Here is a 24,078-nt window from a genome sequence, read left to right on the forward strand (position 1 = left end):
ATATATATACCTAAAAAATTATATATATATACTTAAAATATATATACCTAAATATATTTCATATTATATATATATATATATATATATATATATATATATATGTCAAACCTAGAAAAGTAAAAATAGAAAAAAAAAAGCTTTTACACTTTTCATCCCACAGAACCGTGTTATAGTGAACTTTTATTTTGGAAACCATACCTCTGTAGGCATGCTTGTAAATTTCATATAGCGAGGTTGCATGTTTTTTTTTAATAAAACTATATTTCCATATATTATTCTGTAATAGTTCAGCTAAAAATGAGTGGAAGTAATTTGGCCCGAATTTAATAACGGCTTAATAATATATATATTTTTTGCTTCAGGAATACAGGAAGCTTGTTAGCATCTTTGCTAGGTGTTTAACCTTAACCAGTCACCATTTCCGGTTCCAGGACTGATTTATTAAAAATAAATTAATAATAATAATTAGAGTATTTAATTCAGAAATGAAAACTGCAGTAAATCTCAGAGTTTTTCCGTTTAGCGTTCATACACGTTTATCTCGACTCGCGCGCGAGGACCACCGACGCTATTTCTCCGCGGTGCCCGTTACCGAGCAGCAGAGCAGGCTGAGGGGATTCAGGACCAAACTGGCTTCCGGTCCGAGTTTAACCGACTTTATTAAACCTCCTCCTTTAAACAAGACAAAGCTTCGTGAAGTTTCTGAATATGAAGAGCCATATCTTCCAGAAAACTCCTCTGAGGCAAATCTACGCAAAGGTGAACGGACATGCTAAAGATGCTAAGTACATTTTCACTAAATAACCCGGGCTGTGTCCTAAATCACACTAGCGCACTAAGTATGGCAGAATAGTGTACGACCAGTTGTTACTGTCTCCACTGGTGTGCACTATTTAGAACTCTAGTATGCAATTTAGGACGCGGCTAGTTTAAAGTTGCAGTATGTAATTTTTTTATGTACACTTTTTCTTGTCAAATTAATTTCAGTCCTTTTAAAGGTCAGAGGTGGAACATAGAATATCAGCTTTTATTTTCTAGAAGAACGACCCAAAAAGCGAATTCAATCTTCCTGGTGTCTAATTTGCACCCTAAAATTGAATAAAACGGTTAAAATATACTGGTTTGTGCAAGTTCTGAAGGTTTGTGTACATCTCACTTATGCACACTTTTACTGCCAGCCATCGTGACGTCATTTAAGCCAAACAGACCGGGAGCAGCTCTGTGTTTACTTGCGAACCGAGCACACGTGTACGGACTTTGGTCGTGTAAAATGTCTGGAAGCAGGAACTCTCCAAACTGAATATCGAGAGGTGAAACCGTATATGTATGAACCTGAATGTGGCTCACTGGTTTGACCGTGCGGCCTCGGAATCCGACAGCGACTCGGCCCTCAACAAGACTCGCGCCCAAACGATTTATCCTGGTAATTATGATAAATTCCTACTTTCGTCGTAATACTAAATAAGAGCCCTTTTGAAGAATAATTAAACCGCCTCCCTAGTGGATATAGGGAACGATTACTGGACAGTGCGCCGGTCGGCCACATTAGCCTGCCATCCGCGGCATTATACTATTTATAGCCGACTCTAAGCGAGGAAATATCCCTTTGTCTCATTTCCACAATGATTGTACAGGATCCCTCAGGATTCTTGACTTGTCAATTGCAAGCAAAGGTAAAAATGTTTCCCTCCAATCTTCTCCTTTTTGCTTGAGCGCTGCTGCTCCGTTTCTCCTTTGACTGCTTGATTTTGTGCTCGAATTTTGTCGGAACAGCGTCAGGTTTGAGCCTTCTCTGTCCCACACTGACACCTAAACTCTCCAACACATGGGGATTCTTTAGAAAGTGATCGGAGCACAGAGTGGCGTATTTACCCGGCTGCCAACCCTCTCACTTCACGCACACAAGCCACTCTCTCCGCCTCTTCTCGTCTCTCGGAAAAAGGTGAAAACTTCTTCCTGAACCGGTCCCGTTGTTACAGTTCACTGCACAACAATAAGGCATGGTTTTTCTTTGGAAATTCCTCAACGCACGTCTGCACTCAAGCCGAACGGCAATGCAAATAAACGGAAGTGGACTCAACTCAAGCGGTTTGTTTGTCTTGAATGACGTCACGCGCCGAGTGGTCACGAAAATCGCCGAGCAGAAATTTGCCGCGATCCGCGCTCACTTATTTTAATTATTACTTATTAACAATACTTCTTGGGACCAGAAAAAAATTACAGAGGGTTTTTTAACATATAAAGTTTCAAATGTGCATAGAATTAAAACCTTTGCCTATGAGCTTTAAGGGCGGCACGGTGGTGTAGTGGTTAGCACGGTCGCCTCACAGCAAGAAGGTTCTGGGTTCGAGCCCAGCGGCCGATGGCGGCCTTTCTGTGTGGAGTTTGCATGTTCTCCCCGTGTCTGCGTGGGTTTCCTCCGGGTGCTCCGGTTTCCCCCACAGTCCAAAGACATGCGGTTAGGTTAATATGGGACGGCCTTGGGCTGAGGTGCCCTTGAGTGAGGCACCTAACTCCAAACTGCTCCCCAGGCGCTGTTAGCATGGCTGCCCACTGCTCTGGGTATGTGTGTGTGCTCATTGTTCACATGTGTGTGTGTACGGTTAAATGCAGATAGGAATTTCACAGGTGTGTGATGAATAAAGTTGTGCTTTCTTTCTTTTTTAAAATTAATTTTATGATCTAAAACAAGGGCGACACGGTGGTGTAGTGGTTAGCGCTGTCGCCTCACAGCAAGAAGGTCCGGGTTCGAGCCCCGTGGCCGGCGAGGGCCTTTCTGTGTGGAGTTTGCATGTTCTCCCCGTGTCCGCGTGGGTTTCCTCTGGGTGCTCCGGTTTCCCCCACAGTCCAAAGACATGCAGGTTAGGTTAACTGGTGGCTCTAAATTGAGCCTAGGTGTGAATGTGAGTGTGAATGGTTGTCTGTGTCTATGTGTCAGCCCTGTGATGACCTGGTGACTTGTCCAGGGTGTACCCCGCCTTTCGCCCGTAGTCAGCTGGGATAGGCTCCAGCTTGCCTGCGACCCTGTAGAAGGATAAAGCGGGCTAGAGATAATGAGATGAGATGAGATCTACAACTAATAATAATAATAATAATAATAATAATAATAAGTTACATTTATATAGTGCCTTTCAAAAAACCCAAGGACGCTTTTCAATTATAGACAAGGAAAGAAAATAAAAAGTAAAAAGTCCACCAAGTAGGGGTCAGGATGTAATTCCCGTGGTGTAGCAGCCACAATCCCACCAAAAGGCGCACAAAAACGAGTCCCACATCTCCAGCACCGCCGCCGTGACGCCGTCAGCAACATCGCTCGAACACCACGCCATGGATCCACAAAGCGAGCAGAGAAGCTCCGCCACGCAGAGCGCTGGTGTGTCCCAAACCTCCTGCACAGCCGCCGCGACGCCACCGAGCAACATCGCTCGGAACATCACGCCAAGCGTTAAAGCGCAGAGCGCTGGACAACCACGATGTAAATGAGCAACGAGCTCACTGCAGTCCATAGCTGGGAGCGCAGGCATCACCCACAGCGAACCAAGGCCTGGAGGGAACCGACGCCTAAAACTGGGTCCGGAGCTACACCACAACCGGCGGACAAAACACTCAAACAAACACCAAACTACACAAACACACAGGAAAGAAAAAAAATAGAAAAAGAAATAAAATAAGAGCTCCGGTGAGAAGCGGCAGCCAGAACGCGCACGACGTACTCTCAACCGGAAATGCCTAAGACCCAATATGGGTAAACACAACTTACAAGAGAAACCATCTTCTTCTTCTTTTGGCTGCTCCTGATTAGGGGTCGCCACCGCAGATCTTTCGTCTCCATTGCTCTCTATCTTTCGCATCCTTCTCTCCCACACCTGCCACTTTCATGTCCTCTCTCACCACATCCATGTATCTCCTCTTCGGCCTTCCTCGTTTTCGTGTGCCTGGCAGCTCCATCCTCAACATTCTCCTTCCAACACATCTCTTCTCAGGATGTGCCCGTACCATCTCAGTCTCATCTCTCTTAGCTTCATTCCCAAGCTCTCCACATGTGCTGTCCCTCTGATGTGCTCGTTCCTTATCCTGTCCAACCTCCCATCGCAAACCTTAACATCCTCAACTCCGCCACCTCCGACTTTGCCTCCTGTCTCTTCGTTAAGCGTACGGTCTCCAATCCGTACATCACAGCTGCTCTCACTACTGTCTTATACATCTTACCTTTCACTTTTGCTGGGACTTTCCTATCACAAATGACTCCCGAAATCCTTCTCCAACTGCTCCACCCTGCCTGCGCTCTCTTTCTCACCTCACTATCGCAGCCCCCATTTTCCTGCACGGTTGACCCCAGGTACTTGAATTCACCAACATTCTTTACGTCCGCTCCTTGCATCTTCACTACACTCTCATCCCCATTCTCACTGACGCACATGTATTCTGTTCTGCTAAATCAAGAGAGACTGTAATTTTTAAAATTTTCTTTTGAGTGGGATTCCATTATGAACACGTCAATTTTTTTTTGTCTTCCATCACAAACTGAAGCGACTTCTTTCTTGCTTACACCCTGATTGATTAATACTGATAATATATAAAATTACACACTCTCACCAGCCATTTTATTAGGAGCACCCATCCACCTGCTCTTTGATGCAGTTCTCTAATCAGCCGATCCCTTGACAGCAGCACAATCATGCGAATACAAATCAAGAGCTTCAGTTAATGTTCACTTCAGACATCAGAATGGGAAAAATTGTGATCTCAAAGTGTGATTTTATTGTTGCCAGATGGACTGGTTTGAGTATTTCAGAAACTGCTGGGGTTTTCACATGCAACAGTCTGTAGAAGTTATGCAGAATGGTGCGAAAAACACTGAGTGAGCGACAGTTCTGTGGGTGGAAACAAACGCCTTGTTGATAAGAGAGGTCAGAGGAAAATGGACAGGTTGGATCGAGCTGCCAGGAAGGATATAGTAACTCCATATCATCACTCTTTGCAACCGTGGTGAGCAGAAAAGCATCTCAGCATGCAACAGCAGAACAACACATTGGATTCCACTCCTGCAGCCAAGAACGGGAATCTTAGAATCAAGAACAAGTTCTTTTTAAAATGGCCAGTGAATGTGTACATTATAAAATATAGTTATTGACTCAAAACGTTTAAAGCTGCAGTATGTAACTTTGTGTGTACATGTCTGTCAAATTATCTGTTTAAATTCACACTACTATCTACAATAAATTAAGGCTGTTCTTAAATGTTACCTTTTTTGGTTTAATGTGGGCAGAGTTATATTGGGAATAATTACATATTATAATCAGCAATATATTTTTGTATCTGCCTTACCTCAACCACAGAAACCATGAAAAAGTGATTTACTTACTACTTAGTCCCTTGATTAAAACATCTAGCTAGCTATCATTTTTTTAAAAATTGTAGCAGTTTGGTATACAATTTACTGTAATATACAGTTTAGGATGTAGCTATTGATTGAACCAATTTAAAGCTGCAATATGTAACTTTTTGTATACATCAAATTATTTTCAGCTTAATAAAATTATTACTACTATCTACAACTTACATGGTGAAATAGCTATATATATATATATATATATATATATATATATATATATATATATTAGTGCTGTCAAAAATGTCGCGTTATTATCGCGTTAATTTGACTCAATTTTAACGGCGATAATTTTTTTATCGCGAGATTAACGCTCTGGGACATGATGTAGGTTTTTCATAAGCTTTTGAAACTGCCAGGAACTTGGAACAGAGACTTTGCTTAGAAAAACGATAGCAGCTAGACTGTAATGCCACGCCCCGCACAGCCAGAGTCCTCTGCCCTCCCCCCAAAGAACCAGCGCGGGCAGGGCGCGCTAGCCCCGCGCCTCGGGACGAAGAGCCACGGTGCTCGGCTTAGGTTTCGTTTTCCCATCGGCGGCTCCAGCCCGACTTTGCAGTGGCTGTGACAAGACGTGTTATGCTCTGCAATAAAAAAAAAAAAAACTTTTGGTACAAAGCAAGCCCATTCACTTTTTTATGCTAAGAGAATTACAATGGTTTTTCATGTGACAAAAATGTGCGATTAAATTGCAATTAATCGCGAGTTAACTATGACAGTCGCGACATTAATCGCGATTAAATATTTGAATCGCTTGACAGCACTCACACATATATATATATATATATATATATATATATATATATATATATTTTTTTTAAATCTCTTCAGTTCAGATATTAAGTTCTTTTCCCGACAGTTTCCGTTTGTTGTGGGTTGGGCTGTATTAAAACTACACCTACCTATCATTTATAGTGTTCTGTTGTACTATTTAAAATGGTAATAAATGGTTTGCTTTAATGTGTCGCCATTGAATCAAATAATTTAAAGCAGCAGTTTGTAGCTCATGTCTTGTAACTGTAGTGCTTATGTCAATTCAAATTATTGCTGTAAGCAAAGTCTGTGGTGAAAAAAATGACGAACTCTTCATTTAAAAGGTTTAAAAAAAATTCCATACTGTTTACTTTTTCAGTTTGAGGTGGGCGGGGTTATATTTGGAATAGGTAGTTTTTTCTTTTCACATCCCTCTTTAATTAGTCTTCTGATGTTACAAGATATAAAATGATTTTTCTGCAATTGGCTTGCAATGGCATATTTTTACCAGAGGGGTCTCCAAATCCTAACATGCTCAAAAGTTACTTACTGCAGCTTTAAATGTACTTCAGTCGTGCTTCTAAACATCGTCTGTCTTTTTCCACTTTTCTTGTAGTGTATTTTGAAACGTACGGCTGTCAAATGAACGTGAATGACACAGAAATCGCGTGGTCCATTCTACAGAAAGGAGGCTACCAGAGGACAGCTGAGCTTTCAGAGGTACCTTTAGCCCTTGTAACTACTGTATGTTCACGAAAGAATGTTTCAGTTCTAGTCTTATATCGGTTTAAATTTTCTCACAGGCGGACGTGGTGCTGCTCGTCACCTGCTCCATAAGGTAAGAATTCGGCAACGATAAACATGCACATGAAATACAGACGTGCTGGTATCTGCTAATAGAAATACTAATAAATCCATGACACATCAGAGGTCCGCCATTTTGTTTTAATAGATTGCATTATCAGGATCAAAATGTGTAGCTATATGCAGTCAGGTCCATAAGTAATCGGACAGTGACAATTTTCGTTTGTGTTTTAAATACTTGCTAAGCTCTAGTTCAGCGTTGTTCAGACACTGTTTGTTTCAGAATGGTTTCAAATGACTATTTTGACTCTCAAATCACAACTACACTGCAGAAACATCCCAGCAAGTTAAAGTATCTCAAATGTAGTCAAAGTATCTGGTATTTCCGATTTATAAAATAATAGCAAAACAAATATAAGATTATTCAACTTATTTATCGGGAATTTCGAGCTTAAACTAGTCTTGTTCTATAGGCAGATGTTTTTGCTCATTTTAATCATTTAGTTTTAGAAAGAACAAAAGAATCTGCCAGTACAATAAGAAAATTTGAAGCTTGGAAAGAAGTAAAAATGCCTAGAAATAGGTTTTATAATCTTTTGTTTACTGTAATCTAATAATAGGACATTATGGATGTTTTTGACTAAATTCAAGATATTTAAACTTGCCGAGATGTCGTTTTTGCAGCGCAGTAACTGTTTACTTGTTGATCGTGGATGTGTGATGGCTCAGCAGATTTGGATTTGGTTCATTTTGTGTTTTGTGCAGGGAAAAAGCAGAGCAGACCATCTGGAACAGACTCAAACAGCTTGGAGTCCTCAAAAAGAAACGGCCTAAGGCTGATGTCCCTCTGAAAATAGGAGTATTGGGTAAGTCTTGTCTACAAGTTTATTTCTTGACTTTATGAACATTACTGACTGTGTGTGTGTGTGTGTGTGTGTGTGTGTGTGTGTGTGTGTGTGTGTGTGTGTGTGTGTGATCCAGGCTGCATGGCAGAACGACTGAAGACCGAGTTGTTAGAAAGAGAGAAGGCGGTGGACGTCATAGCAGGACCCGACGCTTACAGAGACCTCCCGCGACTCCTGTCTCTTGCTCATGGAGGACAGAGAGCCAGCAACGTCCTGCTTTCTCTGGAGGAGACCTACGCTGATGTCATGCCAGTCCATCATGCAGGACACAGCGCTTTTGTGTGAGCAGTGCACGTTCTCATGGTTTTTCACTGTACGAGTCACTACAATAGAAACACCCGAAACAAATTTCTATATTAATGGTTGTCCGACTGGACGGGACAACTAAATGTTCGGTCCGGATAAGTCAAATATGTATCTGCTTGTCTGACAGGACAAGCTGAATTATTCCCAACTCTCCTGGAAGTTCCAGGAGTCTCCCGCATATTGATCGTGGCTCCCTCAGAGAGAGTACGAGCGCATATCCTGATTGGTCTGTCTTGTTTAGTAGACCAATCAGTGTTCTGTGTGGGCGGGCTTTACATCTTCTCTCCCAGAGAGAGAGAGAGAAAGAGAGCGTGCGAGGGCAAGAGTGCATCCTGATTGGTCTGTCTTGTTAAGTCGACCCATCAGTTTTCTGTGTGGGCGGGCTTTACATCTTCTCTCCCAAAGAGAGAAAGATAGAGAGAGAGGGTGCGAGGGCAAGTGCGCATCCTGATTGGTCGACTTAACAAGACAGACCAATCCGTGTTCTGTGTGGGCGGGCTTTACATCTTCTCTTCCAGACCAAGAGAAAGAGACAGTGCATCCTGATTGGTCTGTCTTGTTAAGTAGACCCATCAGTTTTCTGTGTGGGCGGGCTTTACATCTTCTCTCCCAAAGAGAGAAAGATAGAGAGAGAGAGCGTGCGAGGGCAAGTGCGCATCCTGATTGGTCGACTTAACAAGACAGACCAATCCGTGTTCTGTGTGGGCGGGCTTTACATCTTGTCTCCCAGACCGAGAGAGAGAGAGACAGTGTATCCTGATTGGTCTGTCTTGTTAAGTCGACCAATCAGTGTTCTGTGTGGGTGGGCTTTACATCTTGGCACACTGAAAAAGAGAACAGATGATAAAGGTTTATTGATGGACGTTGACAATGGAGGAAGTGTGAATAATAGAAACGGGCGTGAATTCACATTTTCACATGCGGAAGTGAGTAAAGAACGATCCGGAACTTTACCTTTAATTCACTGTCCGTATACAGACCAAGCATGACGCCTAGAAATTGTGCCACTCTTCAGCTGTATATGGATTCTGAAGGTCTCTGATTGGCTCCCCTTCTTTCAAAAGCTCTCAGTGTCCACTCTTTACCAAGAAGACATCAACAAACAACACACTTTGTTCTTTATTAAAAATAAAAGGGTTTGGAACCTTTTGACCTTTAACCTTTTAAAGGCAAGGCAAGTTTATTTATATAGCACATTTCATACACAATGGCAGTTCAATGTGCTTTACAGAAGTAAAAACAAAAACAGTATACAACGGAGAAATAAAATTACATAAAATAATTTTATATTTATTCTAAAACAATTAATTAAAAGAATTAAAAGAAAGAATTAAACAATAGTAGAAATAAAATAATAAAATAAAGTAGAAATAGGAGGAGGAGAGGGAAAAAAAAGGAAACCAGCAGAATAGAATAAAGAATAAAATAGAATAGAGTTAAAATTAAAGTAAATTTAAAACATGCAGAGAAAGTAAAAATTATCAAAAAAAAAAAAGAATATTAATTATTTAACAGAAAGCATCTGGGGCGGTATGGTGGTGTAGTGGTTAGCGCTGTCGCCTCACAGCAAGAAGGTCCTGGGTTCGAGCCCCGTGGCCGGCGAGGGCCTTTCTGTGCGGAGTTTGCATGTTCTCCCCGTGTCCGCGTGGGTTTCCTCCGGGTGCTCCGGTTTCCCCCACAGTCCAAAGACATGCAGGTTAGGTTAACTGGTGACTCTAAATTGACCGTAGGTGTGAATGTGAGTGTGAATGGTTGTCTGTGTCTATGTGTCAGCCCTGTGATGACCTGGCGACTTGTCCAGGGTGTACCCCGCCTTTCGCCCGTAGTCAGCTGGGATAGGCTCCAGCTTGCCTGCAACCCTGTAGAAGGATAAAGCGGCTAGAGATAATGAGATGAGATGAATGAGAAAGCATCTGAAAACAGCTTGGTCTTTAGTCTAGATTTAAAACTGCCAACAGCAGGAGCATTTTTAATGTCCTCTGGCAGTTGGTTCCATAGCTGTACTGCATAGTAGCTAAAAGCTGCTTCACCATACTTTGTTTTAACAACAGGTTTTACCAGTAAATTTTGCTGCTGCGATCTGGTAGATCTGACTGGGTTAGGCCGCTGCAACATATCAGAGAGGTAATTGGGCCCTGTACCATTTAGAGATTTGTACACCAGCAGCAATGCTTTAAAGTCAATTCTGTAGCTTAGTGGAAGCCAGCGAAGGGACCTTAGAATTGGAGTAATGTGCTCTGTTCTTTTTGTTCGTGTGAGAACCCTCGCCGCTGCATTTTGAACCAGCTGAAGTCGTTTGATGGTCTTTTTTGGCAGGCCTGTGAAAAGGCCATTGCAGTAATCAACCCTACTAGAGATGAAGGCATGTATTAGTTTTTCCAGATCATTTTTTGACATAAGTCCTCTTAGTTTGGAAATGTTTTTAGGTGATAAAATGCCGTTTTAGTGATTGCTTTCATGTGACTATCAAAGTTTAGCTCGCTGTCAAAGAAAACACCAAGATTTTTAACCATTTCTTAAAGCACTGGCTGTTCATTTCCTGTGATTTCTTTCACACTGTTAGAAGTCATAATGTCTCCTCCACTGTGGTCGCTGCTTCATCTTGCACTCCGTTTTGTCCCTCAGGTCCATTATGCGTGGCTGTGACAACATGTGCAGCTACTGCATCGTGCCCTTCACGCGTGGAAGAGAGCGGAGCAGACCCGTGTCCTCCATACTGGAAGAAGTGCGCAGGCTGTCTGACCAGGTAACTCCACTCGCCGTACTCATTTCATTTTTATTTTATAAAACCTGCTTGACAGATTTGTTTTTATTCTGGTGGCTGTAGGGTGTGAAGGAGGTGACTCTGTTAGGGCAGAACGTGAACAGCTACAGGGACGTGTCGGAGACGCAGATCAGCAGCTCAGGGGTGGATTCAGGTCTCAGTCGGGGTTTCAGCACGGTGTATCGAAAGAAGCAAGGAGGCCTACGTTTCGCTGACCTTCTGGACCGAGTCTCTCTGATCGATCCTGATATGAGGATACGCTTCACCTCTCCACATCCAAAAGACTTTCCAGATGAGGTATCCCAGCTACTGACACTGTAGTTCCTTTTGGTCTGTATGTGTGTATCTATGACGCTCATATATAGGTGCATACGTGTATTGATTTTCATCATAATCGCCATTTTGTTTTGCTCTACTCATGGTATATGAGCAGCAGAGTAGCCAATCAGAGCATACGATTGCTGATGTACAGTGAATGTGGATAGAATAAAATAAATGTCTTGATATTCTATTTAAAAAATTATTCCACAAAATCGAGTCGTGACATGACATAATTATTTTATTCTATGCACATTCACTGAATTTTGAGATTTTTTTTTTTTTGCAAATTAGATAAATAAAAACTGAATACAAAACATCCAACAAAATAATTTCTGCTTAGGTGGACTTCTTAAAAACCTATCGGTGGCTGCACGAATTGACTTTTGTGTGGGTTTTTAAAAAATTTATTTATTTATTTTTATCAAAAGTGCCGTCTTGCTGTCGAGGTCTAGAATAGCTTTAGACATTTATTTAATTCTCCCTTGGACATTTCAGTTCTGTAATTTGTAAACTTCGTTGAGCTTTTGAACCAGTCTATAAAAATTCAACAAATTTTAAAGCTTAACGATGAAGAATGTAAACAAACCGGCGAAATGACAGGAGCAATTTGTGAAAAATGTGATAATTTTTGAAGAAAAAAAGTTCTTGCCATCAAATACTTTCATTCCATATTTTGTTGCTTTGTATTTTTATGGTTTTGTTTTCGAGTAGTTTTTATTTCATCCTCAGTTGGTTCAGCAACACGCGACGCCATTTTGTTTTGCTCTACTCATGGTATATGAACTGATATACTATCAGTAGAGTAGCCAATCAGAGCGTGCAATTGGTCATATACAGTGAATGTGGATAGAATAAATATATGTTATTTACCAGCTGGGAGGTCCGTATCGTGAAATACCATGACCGAGGTCTTGAAAGTACTGACCGAGGTCACGGTATTTCACCATACGGACCGACCTTAAGCTGGTAAATAATATATTTATTTTTTCTTTACCAAATTCTAACAGAAAACGAGAGCGCCCGAAAGGGAAAACCGAGCCGAGCCGCCATTTTGAATCCTCATTCACGGCTGTAATGCAAATTGCTTCCTTCTCTGTATACAAGTGCACTTCCATGGCAGGAAAAAAACTACATTTTGCCGCCTATGTCGTCCCCTATTTATACAAAATTGAGTCATTCAGGATTCAGCCATGTTTTTGCTCGGTGTTAGCAACAGTTAGAGGTTTTTAGCTTTCTCCTGAAATGTTTTCTTTTATTTCTTCTTCCTCAGGGTAGTAAAACTCGCTTTCGCTGTGAACACTGTCGTTATCGCTATCCATGCTGTAAAATTAATGCTATTCTCTTGAGAAATGTGAAAATAAATGTTGACAAAAATTGCTACTATGTTTGTTGTTGTGAACGAGCGAGTCGCCAGAGGTCCGTAACTGGGGTCCGTACTGTAGGATACGGACCCGCTCGCCAGCCAATCAGAGCGCAGGATTTGATGGAAACCGCACTGCGAAAAAAATAAATACATGTTACTTACCAGCTGGGAGGTCCGTATGGTGAAATGCCATGACCGAGGTCTTGAAAGTACTGAGCGAGGCCCTCTGGGTCGAGGTCAGTATTCAAGGCCGAGGTCACGGTATGTCACCATACGGACCGACCTTAAGCTGGTAAATAATATATTTATTTTTTTCTTTACCAAATTCTAACAGAAAACGAGAGCGCCCGAAAGGGAAAACCGAGCCGAGCCGCCATTTTGAATCCTCATTCACGGCTGTAATGCAAATGGCTTCCTCCTCGGTATACAAGTGCACTTCCATGGCAGGAAAAAAACTACATTTTGCCGCCTATGTAGTCCCCTATTTATACAAAATTGAGTCATTCAGGATTCAGCCATGTTTTTGCTCGGCGTTAGGAACAGTTATAGGTTTTTAGCTTTCTCCTGAAATGTTTTTTCTTTTATTTTGTCTTCCTCAGGGTAGTAAAACTCACTTTCACTGTAAAGACTGTCGTTATCGCTATCCGTGCTGTAAAATTAATGCTATTCTGAGAAATGCTGGCAAAAATTTATAAGATTTTTGATAATCTTATAAATAAATCTTATTTAAAAAAAAACAGAGAAATGTTGACATTCTACTATGTTGTTTGTTGTTGTGAACGACCGAGTCGCCAGAGGTCCATAACTGGGGTCCGTACTGTAGGATACGGACCCACTCGCCAGCCAATCAGAGCGCAGGATTTGGACCGCGCAAAAAATAAAACTTGTTGTTCCATTAAATAATAGCTTTTAATCATAATGTGCAAAGCAGGTATCATTTTGAAACATTCAACTGTTACTATAAATAAAGAAATGAAATGACAGCAAATCAACTCAACTAATTTGATTACGAAGAAATAATACTGACTACTCGATTAAAAGCTTCAAGTATTCAACTTTTTTTTTTTTTTAATGTAGGTATTACAGTTGATCCAGGAGAGGAATAATATCTGTAAGCAGATCCACCTTCCAGCTCAGAGTGGCAGCAGTCGGGTTTTGCAATCTATGAGACGCGGGTAAGAGAAGGATAATAATTCATAGAACTGGGAGCGTTTAGTTCTGATGCTTTGAGACTTACATTAAGCCACCTCACTCTGTATGTATGTATTTATTTTTTACAGCTATACCCGGGAGGCGTACCTCAAGTTAGTGGAGAACATTCGAAAGATAATCCCAGGTCTTTCACCATCACTAACCGGCCAGGATGTAATCCAGTGCAGTTTATAAATACTATAAATCCACACTGTTTCTACACTCAGGGGTCAGTCTGAGCAGCGACTTCATCACCGGTTTCTGTGGCGAGACGGAGGAGGACCACCAGCAGACCCTGTCTCTGCTCAGGGAGGTGGGCTACAATATAGGCTTCCTGTTTGCATACAGCATGAGGAAGGTGAGCAGTCTGATCGCTCTTACAAAACCAAACGTTATTTGTAGCAAGCGGTAAAACCCGATTTCTTTCGTTTTCCCTACAGAAAACACACGCATACCACCGTCTCCAAGACGACATCCCCGCCGAGGTGAAGCAGCGGCGTCTGGAGGAGCTCATATCCGTGTTCCGAGAGGAAGCCGCGAAACTGAACGCAGCTCTCATCGGGAGCACGCAGCTCGTCCTAGTGGAGGGAGTGAGTACTGCATTGAAGGATTTCTAAAAGCTTTCGAGGTAGCGGGAAACAAACACAGGTCCCTCAGAGAGTGCTTGCTCTGTCCGAGAACCAAAAGCTCATGATCTAGCAACAAGCTAGACAGTTAACATATTGACGTTAATGTTCAAAATGTATTTACTTGAAAACTGTATGGTTAGTGTTATAAATGTAACTAATTAACAGTTATTCCACGAAATCGAGTCGTACATGAGCTGATAGCCGACGAGGCGCGTAGCACCGAGTCGGCTATAAGTCATGTACGACGAGATTGAACGGAATAACTGTTTTATTCTATCCACATTCACTGGATTTTGAGAAACGTAGCTTTTTTTTTTTTCTTCAAATTCAATAACTTTACAAAACTTTCGACAAAATTATTTCCACTTAACAAACCAGCAAAATGATGGTAGCAATTTGTGAAAGTGCTTTAATGATTCTTGAAAATTAAAAAAGATACTTTTATTCCATATTTTGTTGCTTTTTGTATTTTTTTTGGAGTTTTGTTTTCGAGTCAAGTTTTTATTTCATCCCCGGTTGGTTCAGCAGCACGCTCCGCCATTTTGTTTTTCTCTACTCACGGTATATGAGCTGATAGCCTAGTAGTAGAGTAGCCAATCAGAGCGTGCGATTGCTCATATCCAGTGAATGTGAATAGAATTATTACTGTTATCACATTTATTTACCAGTGAAAGCAGCCATATTCATGGTTTTCCTCAAAGCGTTTTAGCGTATCAGGCCCGACACGCTTGCTGTGCCTGCCAATACGCTTAGTCGGGTGGTTCTCCACTATAGTTGCAAATTGGGATATGGACCTTGAGCAAACTGATAAGTTCATAAGGCAGAATTCTGGTGGCCAATTTTGGAGTTTTATCAAAGTATCTTCTTATTGCTCGATATGGCAAAATTCAAGGTCAAAGGTCAAGGTCATTTCAAGGTCAAGGTTGCCCTTGTCTCTGTCAGTACACAAACAGGTCTCTGAAATGCCTAATAAATCCATAATCTCTGACCAAAATCAAAATGTAATTGACCCCAATTACAAATCTGGGCCTTATTATAAATAATTCTATTTGAAATTGTATATTTATCACAATAGAACAATAAATATATGTATAGAGATCTTGCAGTCACGTAACTGGAAAGTACACAGACGCCATCTTGTCGGTAAAAAAACACCGCTGAATACTGCTGCACTCATGTACAGAATGGATCAATTTCAACCGACGGACTACACGGCTCATTTTTCTAATGAACAGATAACTAGATATATGTCTAAAATAAACAATCTACAGATTAGTGACCCTTATGGCTTACCGGACGGAGTTTTCACGACCGTGTCAGTGGATATTGAACTGCCAGAGGTGGAATACCCAGACGTGTATAATTACCTCATCAACTTTCCCTCGCTGTTCAGTGGTGAAGCACTGCGTGCTTATAAATCTCTGGACAGTTATCTTTACAGAAATTCAGGATTTGTCAGCCCCCCTAAGATGTGGCATCTTGTAAAGAAGAAAATAATCCTCATTGGATGGGTAAGTCACTTAAGTATTACTAGTACTGCACTGACCAGCCGATTATAGAATAGAATAAGGTAATTCCAGCTGTAATTCCAAATCGTCCGTTTTGTTTACCATGGATCTGGCGCTGGAGAGATAGAGGCTTAGCAGTGGAGGTTTGAGTAGCTGTTTTCTGAGCTTAGTCAACAGGCCGGCTCTGCAGCCTCGCTTTTGCTTCCGCTCCCGGCGCCGCCTCCTTCGCTTTGCTTCCGATAACAATCCACGGAGACCCCGCTGGTCTCGCTATCTCGTCCGGAATGTTTTTTTTTTTTCTCATCCGGAATGTTGTGCATGCGATGGAAATCGCTACAAACCGTCATTTTCTGCTGGAAACCAATGTCCAGTAAGTCCATACGGTTGTAGTGGATATTGAAGTCCGGTACAGACGAACAACACGCAAAAATACACACAAAAAACATAAAAAACGTGCACAGGTAGGGAGAGCTTGTAGCCGCAGCCGTTGTAGTAGAATTGTATATAGTAGGGTTTTCCAGAAGAAAAGGTAGAAGTAGAAGGCGGAAATATGGCGTTTGACCGACAAGATGGCGTCTGTCACAATCTGGATCGGCTGTGACGTCACATGCAAGTGCTCCATTAAAAGGGTGCAGCATTTGTGTACTGACAGCATGTTTGTGTACTGACATGTTCAAAAATAAGACAACGAAGTTGATTATTTGAGCAGAACAGTAAAGATCAATCATTCAACCAGGTAGTAAGTAGGGGAAGCTGGAAGTAAAATTAACAGTTTGTAAAAGGTGAGTACGGGGGGGGAGGGGCAAATTCAAATCTTTAAGTCAGTACACAGACACTCTCAGAAATTGACTAGGCCTAATCAGAGAACCTTTAAAGATATCCTGGTAGGATACATGTACTAGGTATAGGCCTATATACTAGTAGGTTGACAAAAGGGATCGAGAGACATCAAACTGTCATCCTATCAAATTGGTCAATACACTAACACAATAGTCAGTACACACAGGGGCGCCGCTAGAAATCTTGGGCCCTATGAAAGATTACAATTTAGGGCCCCCCCCGGTAAAATTTTCAAGCTCAAGCAACTGAATTTGAAGTCTGTTTTTGGCTGGCACTTTTACTTTACTACGCGTGTGATCAGCTACCTAGCAAGTTTAGGTGATACAATTATTTGGTATATGAACATTTTAAATGCAGAACTGTCAGAATTAGACTGAATAGACTGTTGCCTTAAAATGAACATTCCATGATATATATGGAAGATATATATTATTTTTTTTTCTTTTATGAGCAACTATTATTCGGCCACTCAGTAGCTTATGGAGTTCATTCAATCCAAATGTTTGTGTTGAGAGAAATTGCATGCATCACTGTATCAGTATGGATTTATAACATTCTGTATGCACATTATGGATACTCCAGAGCCCTCCAGCAAACATCATCAATAATCAGGATTACAAAACGTATTCCTTTGTTTCCTCCATTTATTGACTTATTGTATGTGATCAAATGTATGCCTTGATGAATCACTACACTAGTTTTTTGATACAATCACATAATGCACTGCAAGAAATCCACTAAGTGTTTTTGGTTTCTTTTAGGCATCATACATTTATTAGAAAACACAGCAAATGTTCAAATATTCAAGTTAAATACCTAGCAACAGTATCAATAAATCCACACATGAACAATAGCAATGATATCTATGACCACAGCTAATGTGCAAAATATTAAAGTTAAATACTTAACAATATCAACAAATCCACACATGAACAATTGCAAAACATCTATACAATAAAGATACCTATGAAAAAAGGTGATTTTTTTTTTTCACACACAGTGTGATATCCGGACTTCATAATTTATCACACCTGCTCCCTTAGCAACTTCTAGAATGTACAGCTCTGTTGCGCGCAGAGAGAAACTGACAGCTGCTCTAAACTGCGCTAATCCCGCGCCCAGAATCACACTGTACCATTAGTAAAAAGGGTGGAGGGATGAAATGACAATATCATAAATAATTCAAGAAAAATGTTATAGCAAATCATAACCATGTATAATTTGCATATTTTAACAGATGAAATGAAATATTTTATTTCAAAAACTTACACAAGGCAATACTATTAAAATAATATTAATATCCCTCACAGGGCCCCCCTGTCAGTGCCAGGCCCTTAGAATCGTCCTAACTTTCCCCCCCTAGCGGCGCCCCTGAGTACACTAATGGCCCTTTTCCACTACCCTTTTTCAGCTCACTTCAGCCCGACACGGCTCGCGTTTCGACTACCAAAAAACAGCACGACTCGGCTCGCTTCAGCCGTGCTTAGCCCCTAAAACTCGCACCGTTTTGGAGTGGGGCTGAAGCGAGCCAAACCGAGCCGAGTGAGGCTGGGGGCGTGAGGAGACACTCCCCTGTGCACTGATTGGTGAGGAGGAGTGTCCTCACATGCCCACACATGCCCCGCGAGCACGCTGGGATCTGTAAACACCGTAAACCCGGAAGAAGAATAATTACGAATTAGGAGAATTATGAAGCCTTATGCCGCTTTTCCACTACAAACGCGGCTGAGTCAGGCTGAGCCGTGCCGTGCTGAGTCGAGCTGAGTGAGGCTGTTGGAGTTGCATTTCGACTACAACCGCGCTGAACCGTGCTGGCTGGAAGTGGGTGGACACATTGGGTGGAGTTAGTGAAAGTGGGTGGACGTCACGTGATGTCGTTAGGCGGCGCAAACAGTGACATCAGTGATCTTTTAAGCGGTAGTCTCACGACCCGAATAGTAAACAATAAACATGGAGTCGTTAGTGTTGCTGGTCTTGGTGCTGTGGCTTGTTGTCACCGACAACGCGAACAGATACTGGCAAGAGCGTATAGATGAGGCGAGGCGCATAAGGCTTCATAATTCTCGTAATTCGTAATTCTCCTTCTTCCGGGTTTGCGGTGTTTACAGATCCCAGCGTGCTCGCGGGGCGTGTGTGGGCATGTGAGGACACTCCTCCTCACCAATCAGTGCACAGGGGAGTGTCTCCTCACGCCCCCAGCCTCACTCGGCACGGTTTGGCTCGCTTCAGCCCCACTCCAAAACGGTGCGAGTTTTAGGGGCTAAGCAGGGCTGAAGCGAGCTGAGTCGTGCTGGTTTTTGGTAGTCGAAACGCGAGCCGTGTCGGGCTGAAGCGAGCTGAAGTGAGCTGAAAAAGGGTAGTGGAAAAGGGCCATTATGCGCCTTGCCTCATCTATACGCTCTTGCCAGTATCTGTTCGCGTTGTCGGTGACAACAAGCCACAGCACCAAGACCAGCAACACTAACGACTCCATGTCCTCCATGTTTATTGTTTACTATTCGGGTCGTGAGACTACCGCTTAAAAGATCACTGATGTCACTGTTTGCGCCGCCTAACGACATCACGTGACGTCCACCCACTTTCGCTAACTCCACCCAATGTGTCCACCCACTTCCAGCCAGCACGGTTCAGCGCGGTTGTAGTCGAAATGCAACTCCAACAGCCCCGCTCAGCCCGACTCAGCACGGCACGGCTCAGCCCGACTCAGCCGCGTTTGTAGTGGAAAAGCGGCAAAACAGACCCCGGTGTTAGTGTACGGACTGTTAGTGTATGGACAAATAGTTCATCATCTGGTCACCAGGGTGCAGATGTGTATATGATGCCTGTGCATTGTAGTCTAGTTGAAAGGTCTTCTAACTCACATTCATGGCACAAACATGTTTTCACGACAAAGCTGGGCCTACATCATTCTAGATGTGTTAGTGTATTGACTGCTATTATAAATTCTGAACAATGCTGGAAAACTACCACAATATGAAATTCAATGTTTCCCTCCCTTGAACTTGTGGGATTCCCACAATGCACTGCAGTCATCTCATTAGAATAGTTCTGTCCATTTTCCCCAGGTGTCTCTAGTAGTTAGTACTGTTAGTGTACTGACTTAATTACTTGGGACACCAAAAATCAATTTCTTGGCGGGAAAATTTCTGAACAGTATTGGAAATATTTTCAAAATGTGCTTTTCTTCATGCTGCATGGACAATATTGATCATATTTAAATGGGTGACACAAAATAATAACACCAATAAATATTTTTCAGCAAGGGTTTATTTTCCTTCTGGGATGTATGAGACACGCATTTTGGACCCCCTTGGCAATGAAAAATTCTACCAACACTTATATTTGAGTGGATAAAATTCAATATCAATTAATTTTTATAATCGATAGGAAGGCATATGAACACAGACACCCTGATTTTATTTAAAGGCCTGGTCTCAGAATACTTGTTAAGTGAGGTGACACCAATTTGCAACTATAGTGGAGAACCACCCAGTCACTTTAGTTAAAATCTGATACGCTTAGATTTATACCGATACGTTAAATTTCCTACCCACGAGTAACTAGATACACAGGAGAGCAAATAACAGATCCATTTACATACTGATTGAGATTTGTGTTAAACAAGCGGTCTTTTTTTCCAATGTTTGTGTTGATTCCGTCAAAGTAATATGTCCGCGTGGTATGATGTAAACAAACTGTAATCTGTTGGCTTTGTCAAGATCACGTGTTCAAACCGTCCAGTAAAAATATTGAAAGAAAACATCAGACATCCTGGAACTTTCCAATTCATTATAAGCGATCTCATTGGCTGCCGATGTCGTCCCTCACCAGACGGACAAAGCCGACTGACTTTAATCACAAAAGTTTGACCTCGTCTATTATCATTCATGAATGTGTTTATAAGTCCATAATCTTTCTGCAAACTTAAATGTATGAATTAAGTTTTTTTCCCTTTAAATATGTTTTAATCTTAATCTAGTCCATTTAATAAAGTGCCAAAATTTAAACTTTATAATATGCAGTCGCCTTACTTTTCTTTTCAGTGCATCTTAGTTATACATATATTACGGTAATTGCATCAGAATCATTACAGATATAGTACTACAGCAACTTACTTTAAGGTGGCAGGTCTCAGGTTCAGATCCCTTTGTGATCAACAGGAGGTCATGATGATCGATTCTCTCCATTGGATTGCATAAGATGGAGCAAACCACTTCAGATTTTAATGCACATTTTTGGTACAACACTACTTGATCATAGATAATTAAGGGATCCCCGTAGATTTTCAATCCATCATATACCTCAGTAATCTATAACAAAACAGTTTAACTTGCATGTTGAACTTTAAGGTGAAATTTTAAATGCGTATACATTAATACTATTTAGGTCAGAAATCATTCAAACACTGGTAAAATCTATCCTATAATCATGGATCTAAAACCTCTGAGACCCTGAAAATGCACCTGAGAGCATCTATTTTCAAAATATTTTCCAGGGAGGGCCACACCCCCGGACTCCCCTAGTTTTGCTTCGCGCCATTGGCGCTCAATTGTCTGTGTATTATCATGCCAGAATTTAGGGCTTTAATTTTTTTCTGGGAAAACGCTGATCTTGATATGACTGTTTATATGCCGAACTCAGGATTGCTCTCTCTCTCAATCTGAGTGCTCATCTCATCTCATTATCTGTAGCCGCTTTATCCTTCTATAGGGTTGCAGGCAAGCTGGAGCCTATCCCAGCTGACTACGGGCGAAAGGCGGGGTACACCCTGGACAAGTCGCCAGGTCATCACAGGGCTGACACATAGACACAGACAACCATTCACACTCACATTCACACCTACGCTCAATTTAGAGTCACCAGTTAACCTAACCTGCATGTCTTTGGACTGTGGGGGAAACCGGAGCACCCGGAGGAAACCCACGCGGACACGGGGAGAACATGCAAACTCCGCACAGAAAGGCCCTCGCCGGCCACGGGGCTCGAACCCGGACCTTCTTATTGTGAGGCGACAGCACTAACCACTACACCACCGTGCTGCCCCTGAGTGCTCATTTTCTTAGTTTTTTTTTTTTTCAGTTCAATTTGCAAATTTTTATTCAAATGCAGAATAAAGTGAATGAAAAATAGTAAGTTGCAGTTAGCCTTATTTCTTTGCATAATGCGAATTAGAACGCACAATCCTTTTTTTAGTTCATAATTCTGGAGGACATTTTGTGTGTGTGTGTGTGATATGTTGCAGGAGAGTAAACGATCATCTGAAGATCTTTGCGGTCGGAACGATGGCAACGTCAAAGTGACTTTCCCCAGAAAGGATTTGCCCTCTGACCCTCCAGGCACTAATACTGCCCCTGTACAAGTGGGAGACTATGTACTGGTCAAGGTGAGTTCTAACATCAGGGTGTTAAAGTGCATATCCTGGACCAATTTTGTTTTGTTTCGTTTTTTTATATGAAAGTATGTCCCTTTACACACTCATCCAGAAGGGTACTTTTGCACAAGGCCATCTGTCTACAGCAGAAAAAAATAAAATAACAAAACACGTCTGGAAAAATCCCAACGGAGTCTGGAGCCAGATTCGTGACGTTATCTGCAGAAGCGCCAGCAGGCTGCGAGAGCTTTGCACGGTTTCAGTGCACAGCCTGTGTAGACCAAGCGCTCCCATTTCTCTCTCATTGTCCGGTCTTTTGGGAAACGATGAGTACTAATCCCATCATGATTGGTGTTGCTACACCCTCCGACGATACAGCTGTTAACCATTTTAATAATTACGCGATAATGTTGAAGAAATTTGCAGAAAACCACCAGGTCGTTTTCTCAAACAAACCAGCGCTGGCGTAGGATTCAGAAGGAGGCGTCCCGCACATACGTGACGTCACGAAAATCAATGTTTCCCGGGAAATCCAAATGCCAAGTTTTTTCAGAGGCGGACCAATTCGCCTCAAATGGCTCGATTTCGACTGAATTTTTCTGGTACTGCGCAAGGTAAAAAAAAATTGCACAAAATGCAGAATGTTACAGATATTTGACCAAAGTTTAATATAAAATAGGAGAATTACATTGATCTTGCTCCTGAATTTACCCGTGATATGCACTTTAAGTTTGTTTTTGCGTCTCTGTTCAGTTAGGTATTAAATAGAATACACTCTGAGAATATAAAGTACATTACTGCACCTTTAGAGGTACGATGGCTTGTCACTGGATCAGTACCCTCTAAGGTACTTATTTGTACCCTTTATATACCGCTTAGGAAGATATATTTACCTTTTTGGCTCTAACAAGGTACACATAGTTACCTTGCGGTCCAATAAAGAGCCCTAAGGGGTATATTAGTCTAGTTTGTACCTTGGGGGACAGAAATTGACTCCTGCTGTACCCCTGTTTCTAACAGTGTAGACGTTGGCGTTAGTGAAGCTTCTGTGTATTTTATAGCAGTGTGAGTTCCTGTATGTCGTTGTAATGCTGTGGTAACTTTTGCTGGATCGTTGTTTTGTTTCTCCTTTATAGATTACTTCGGCGAACTCCCAGAGCCTTCGAGGCCACGCCTTCAGCCACACCTCCCTTACTGAATACAGGAAATGAACTTGTGAGCAGTATCATAATGAACAAGCTGTTGTATATTAATAAGAGCTTTTCAAATTAGATTTTATGACCCCCATGTGGGTCATTTGATTTGATTTTGATTTGATTTTACAAATGGGGTTGTGAGAAATTCTCTCTCTCTCTCTCTCTCTCTCTCTCTCTCTCTCGTTTTTGTTAATTTATTTGAGAAATTATTATTAAAAAATATTGCTGTAACTGAAGACGTTTTGTGTGCTACTGTAATGAAATCATCGGAGTCACGTTCAACGAAGTCACACAAGTGAAAAGTCTGTTATTATTTTTATTATTATTATTTTTTTTAAATCTTGACATGTTGCACTACCTCAGGAATTCAGCATTTAAATGGACAAGTTCCCCGACCCGTCTACCACCCATAAAAAAAAAAAAAAGCATTGTACTATTAAAACCACATACTTGTGTATTATTCTAGACCATTATTGATCACTAAAACTAACTCGTTATTTGTATTTAAAACCTCTCATGTAGCCTCAAAACTTATCAGAATGCTTTTTTTTTTTTTTTTTTAATTTACCGGCCTTCTTGATTCCTTAACTTCAAAAATAGTTAATAGAGAATTTTTTTTTTTTTAAAGACACAGCTCATGATAGTAATGACACTAGTGGAAAGTTTTAAAGGGAAACAGCTCGTCTGTCTGTCTGTCTATTTTAACTCTGCTGTGCATGAAATAGCAAAAGCTTT

The 24,078-nt window shown here is 41.5% G+C and overlaps 1 protein-coding gene across 3 annotated transcripts; it reads left to right on the forward strand.

The window, feature by feature from the left end:
* Positions 1-202: 202 nt before the first annotated feature.
* cdk5rap1 (CDK5 regulatory subunit associated protein 1) lies at positions 203-23,585 on the forward strand. 3 transcript variants are annotated; one of them, XM_060910539.1, is made up of 13 exons: positions 203-759; positions 6,762-6,865; positions 6,949-6,983; positions 7,715-7,815; positions 7,931-8,135; positions 10,786-10,906; positions 10,988-11,221; positions 13,686-13,783; positions 13,889-13,944; positions 14,027-14,157; positions 14,240-14,389; positions 22,019-22,159; positions 23,284-23,585. In XM_060910539.1, the coding sequence occupies exons 1-13, from the start codon at positions 486-488 to the stop codon at positions 23,356-23,358; spliced, it is 1,725 nt and encodes a 574-aa protein (XP_060766522.1). In that variant the 5' UTR covers positions 203-485; the 3' UTR covers positions 23,359-23,585. The 3 variants fall into 3 exon arrangements, with proteins under 3 accessions (XP_060766522.1, XP_060766524.1, XP_060766523.1); XM_060910541.1 differs by lacking the exon at positions 203-759 and adding an exon at positions 3,255-3,571 and having other exon boundaries at positions 23,284-23,584; XM_060910540.1 differs by lacking the exon at positions 203-759 and adding an exon at positions 3,796-4,989 and having other exon boundaries at positions 23,284-23,584.
* Positions 23,586-24,078: the final 493 nt, after the last annotated feature.

This window comes from Neoarius graeffei, chromosome 26, assembly GCF_027579695.1.
Source record: "Neoarius graeffei isolate fNeoGra1 chromosome 26, fNeoGra1.pri, whole genome shotgun sequence".
Lineage (NCBI taxonomy): Eukaryota > Metazoa > Chordata > Actinopteri > Siluriformes > Ariidae > Neoarius > Neoarius graeffei.